This window comes from Delphinus delphis, chromosome 11 (assembly GCF_949987515.2).
Source record: "Delphinus delphis chromosome 11, mDelDel1.2, whole genome shotgun sequence".
Taxonomy (NCBI): domain Eukaryota; kingdom Metazoa; phylum Chordata; class Mammalia; order Artiodactyla; family Delphinidae; genus Delphinus; species Delphinus delphis.
The window spans coordinates 38,549,217-38,553,991 of record NC_082693.1 but is presented as its reverse complement, the minus strand read 5'-3'; the positions used below and the strand labels follow the sequence as shown (position 1 = coordinate 38,553,991).

Genomic DNA, 4,775 nt, shown 5'->3' with positions numbered 1-4,775 from the left:
CACCATACACTTAAAATAAACTCAAAACGCATTAGAGACCTAAATGTTAAGACTGGACACTATAAAACTCTTAGAGGAAAACATAGGAAGAACACTCTTTGACATAAATCACAGCAAGATCTTTTTTGATCCACCTCCTAGAGTAATGAAAATAAAAACAAAAATAAACAAATGGGACCTAATGAAACTTCAGAGCTTTTGCACAGCAAAGGAAACGATAAACAAGACAAAAAGACAACACTCAGAATGGGAGAAAATATTTGCAAACAAATCAAGGGACAAAGGATTAATCTCCAAAATATATAAATAGCTCATGCAGCTCAATATTTAAAAAACAAACAACCCAACCCAAAAATGGGCAGAAGACCTAAATAGACAATTCTCCAAAGAAGACATACAGATGGCCAAGAAGCACATGAAAAGCTGCTCAACATCACTAATTATTAGAGAAATGCAAATCAAAACTATAATGAGGTACCATCTCACACCAGTTAGAATGGGCATCATCAGAAAATCTACAAACAACAAATGCTGGAGAGGGTGTGGAGAAAAGGGAACCCTCTTGCACTGTTGGTGGGAATGTAAATTGATACAGCCACTGTGGAGAACAGTATGGAGGTGCCTTAAAAAACTGAAAATAAAATTACCATATGATCCAGCCATCCCACTACTGGGCATATACCCAGAGAAAACCATTATTCAAAAAGACACATGAACCCCAGTGTTCATTGCAGCACTCTTTAGAATAGCCAAGTCATGGGAGCAACCTAAATGCCCATTGACAGACGAATGGGTAAAGAAGACGTGGTACATATATACAATGGAACATTACTCAGCCATAAAAAGGAATAAGACTGGGTCATTTGTTGAGACATGGATGGATCTAGAGACTGTCATACAGAGTGAAGTAAGTCAGAAAGAGAAAAACAAATATCATATTAACACATATATGTGGAACCTAGAAAAATGGTACAGGGCAGGGAAGAAATTGAGACACAGATTTCAGGGCAGAAATTGAGACACAGATGTAGAGAACAAACGTATGGACACCAAGGGGGGAAAGCTGCGTGGGGGTGGGGGTGTGATGAATTGGGTGATTGGGATTGACATATATACACTGACGTGTATAAAATTGATGACTAATAAGAACCTGATGTATAAAAAATATAGACAAAAAAGCCTAGGGCCTATGTGAAGAAAATAAAAAATTATACTGTAAGCAAAAAGAAAAGGCTGAAACAAAGAAAAGGTAGAACAAATTGTAAAGCTTACTGCCAAAGTAATATTGACATATTGGTGAAAAAACAACTCCAGCTGAAGTCTCAAGGGAATTTTTCAAACTATAAATCCAGTTACGAAGTGAAATTATAAGAATAAATGAAAAAATAACATAAAAGTATAAACATTAAAAACCAGCATCGTTATATATTAAAGTATATACCGTATCTACAGTCATTAGAGAGTGTGGCACTACTGTAAAAACAGACACATCAAAGAATAGAATAGGAAACCTAGAAATAAAAGCCAGTGAATATAGAAATTTAAGACAGGTTTATAAGCTCTCATCTCCAATTCCAAAATCTCCAAAAATCTCTAAAAGCCAAACTTTTTTTTCCAGAACTAGTTTGGAGGAAACACTGGAAGTTAATTGATATGAGGCTATTTGTAGACTCTTAAAATCCCATGTAGAAGGGGTACTCAGAAGTTTCATTATAGAAATAGTAATATGTTTGACTACAGGGTGCAGCAGAGGTGTTATATAATATGTGGTATATTCCATATAAATTTTTTCTGAAGGATTGGGGTAACATCAGAAATATACTAAAATCTAGATGGGTGAGTAAAATTTTCACTAATGTGGACTTTATGTCTCAGACGAAAAGTTATCTAAGTCTTAGTGTTTTTACATGTAGAAAACTTTAAAGGCAATATATTTTATTACCCAAGGAAGGGTGCCAAATTCTATTATATTTTTAAGGCTTCTTATGGAAGAAAGAAGGTTATTAATTGTTTCTGCTCTATTTTAAATGGATAAATGTGAGTAGTTCTGCATATAAACTGAGTGGATATGCTTGATGGAAAGGGAGAGACAAGGGAAGTGAAAGAGCATGGTTGATTCAGAGAGATGCTCAAAGAGAAGGGTTAAGATGGAATACAGAGCAGAGAGAAGCACTCACCAGAGGTGAAGGAGAAGGGCCTCCTTCCCGCGCTGGAGGGGAGAAAAGAAGAATAACTCCATGTATGGGGATTAGGGAGTTAGAGATCGCCCATAACAGGAACAGGAACATGTCCTCTGCCAATTATCAGCTGAGAGTTAGGAGTGTGAGGTTAAAGGAGCAGGGAGCTTCAAGAGAGTAATGAAATGACTGAACTTGTCACAGTGAGAAAGGAGAGTATATGTACTTGGTTGGAGAGAGAGAGAGAGAGAGAGAGAGAGAGAGAGAGAGAGAGAGAGAGAGAGAGGGAGTGTGTGTGTGTGTGTTTTCAGAATGCTAGGACTATCAGGGAATAAAGACTCTAAGCAGAGTCTCACACACTGGAGTTCACCTGGTCCCCTAATAGTAAAGCCATTTATAGCCAGAAGCATTCTGCAGTCCTGTGTCCTCCACTGGCCACAGCAGGACTAGTAGCTTGTCCCTCTCTGGACTGAGAACCACTTTGGCTCTGGCTACTGCTGCCTCTCCCATGGGCAGTGAACTGGTCCTGGCTCCCAACAGTTCTTACTCAACATCTGTCTCCAGGGCTCAGCTGGCACAAGATTACCAATGAGTTGATGAAAAAAGAGATATAAGTCACATAAACTGGGCAGGCGCTGTCCTCAGGACTGAGGGAGACAAAAGGAGAGGAAAATGATAAGGAAGAGTACCAGATTCTCTTAGCTGAGACCAAAAGACTCAAATCAGCGCAACTGGATACTGGGACACTTTAGCCTTAAAGAGTGGATCTTTTATAGATTAAAAAGTCCTATTCACTGAATGTGACTCAGATCATTGTCCCACCAAATGAATAAGTATTTGTTTCTCTCCAGGGATAGGATATCTAAGAAACCATGACAAATCTTAGCATTATTGATGAATTTGTGCTGCTATGATTGTCTAGTGACCCGGATATCCAGACCATGCTCTTTGTTCTCTTCCTGGGGATTTACCTCCTGACCCTGATAGGGAACCTGATGATGATCCTGTTGATCAGGGCTGATTCTCACCTCCACATGCCCAGGTACTTCTTCCTTGGATATTTATCTTTCCTAGACATATGCTACTCTTTAGTCACTGTGCCCAAGATGCTGCAGAATTTCCTATCTCAGAAGAAAACCATTTCGGTGTGGGGCTGCATTACCCAGAGTTTCTTTTTCATGATTTCTGGAATCACTGAGAGCTGCTTGCTCTCTGTTATGGCCTATGATCGCTATGCTGCCATGTGTCACCCTCTGCTCTCCACCGTGGTCATGAATAGACCTCTCTGCACTGCAATCGTTGGTACAGCATGGGTGATGGGGTTTCTGAACTCACTAGTGAATAATCGTTGTGTTCAGAACTTACAGTTCTATGGTCCCAATCTCATCTCCCATTTCAGTTGTGAACTGCCTTCACACTTCCCTCTGTCCTGCAGTGATACCACACCTAACACCATCCTGCTGGCTAGGTTTTTTGCATTTCTAGGACTTGTGACACTTCCCCTGATTCTCTTCTCTTACTCAAAAATTATTCTTGCCATTCTAAGTACCTCTTCCTCTAAAAGCCAAGGTGAAGCCTTCTCCACCTGCTACTCCCATCTCACCATGGTGCTCTTGTTCTATGGGACGGCTCTATTCAGGTACATCAGCCCCTCTTCAGGACCAGTACTGTAGTGAGTTATCTCTATACGGTATGGTGTGATCACTTCCTTATTAAACCCTCTCATTTACAGCTTCAAGAACTAGGAGGTAAAGGCAGCTCTGCAGAGGATGCTGAGGCAGCAAATATGTGTCTCAGGGTAAGAAACCTCAACATGATGTTTGTTCTATAAGAGAACCAATCTACAAGGGCTGAGAACTTTGTAAGCTTAGAGCTCATGTATAACTTGATTTTTAATTAAATTCAACTGTTTTTATTTCTTATTCAAAGTTAAGTAACTTCCAAAAGATAAGCAATATAGTCAGAGAAGTATTTGGCCCATCCTGGGTTTTAGGGGAAAGGTTCACAGACATTAGCTCCTACCATAGCCTTTGGAAACTAATCCAGAAACAATGACTTCACTACAGTTGAGGATGCTGAACCAGAACAAAGACTCTGACAAGAACTAAGATTCTGAGCCCAGGACTTTTACCTGTGGAGTTACACAAAGGAACCCATTAGTAGAAGGGCACAGAACAAGTAAACTACACGCAGACAATGCTCCAGGATAAGACAGTTCAGCACCCTCCATTCACCTGACCTGGTGGCACCATAGGCATCAAATGGCATGTGTGCCTGCAAATAGTCAAAGAATAGTGAACACAAAGAATGAACATATTAAATGTCCATGAACAGGTGACTGGATAAAGAAAATGTGATATATACATACAATGGAGTATTATTCAGCTTTAAAACAAGAAGGCAATTCTACAGTGTGTGACAACATAGATTGAGGCCATTGTGTTAAGTGAGAGAAGCCAGTCGCAGGAGAAATACTGTGTAGCTCTACTTATATGAGATATCTAAAGCAAACTCACAGAAGCAGAACGCAGAATGGTGGTTGCCAGGGACTAGGGGAAAGGGGGAACTGGGAAGTTGCTACTCATTGGGTATAGAGTT

The 4,775-nt window shown here is 40.0% G+C and overlaps 1 protein-coding gene across 1 annotated transcript; it reads left to right on the top strand.

The window, feature by feature from the left end:
• The first annotated feature begins 3,118 nt into the window (after window positions 1-3,118).
• Window positions 3,119-3,850, top strand: LOC132434512 (olfactory receptor 8S1-like). The gene has a single exon (XM_060026186.1). It carries the CDS (start codon window positions 3,119-3,121, stop codon window positions 3,848-3,850), a length of 732 nt encoding a protein of 243 aa, XP_059882169.1.
• The last annotated feature ends 925 nt before the right edge of the window (window positions 3,851-4,775 follow it).

Bases quoted from the DNA above. Each gene is read 5' to 3' on its own strand.
- LOC132434512 (XM_060026186.1), top strand. From the start codon at position 3,119: ATGCTCTTTGTTCTCTTCCTGGGGATTTACCTCCTGACCCTGATAGGG.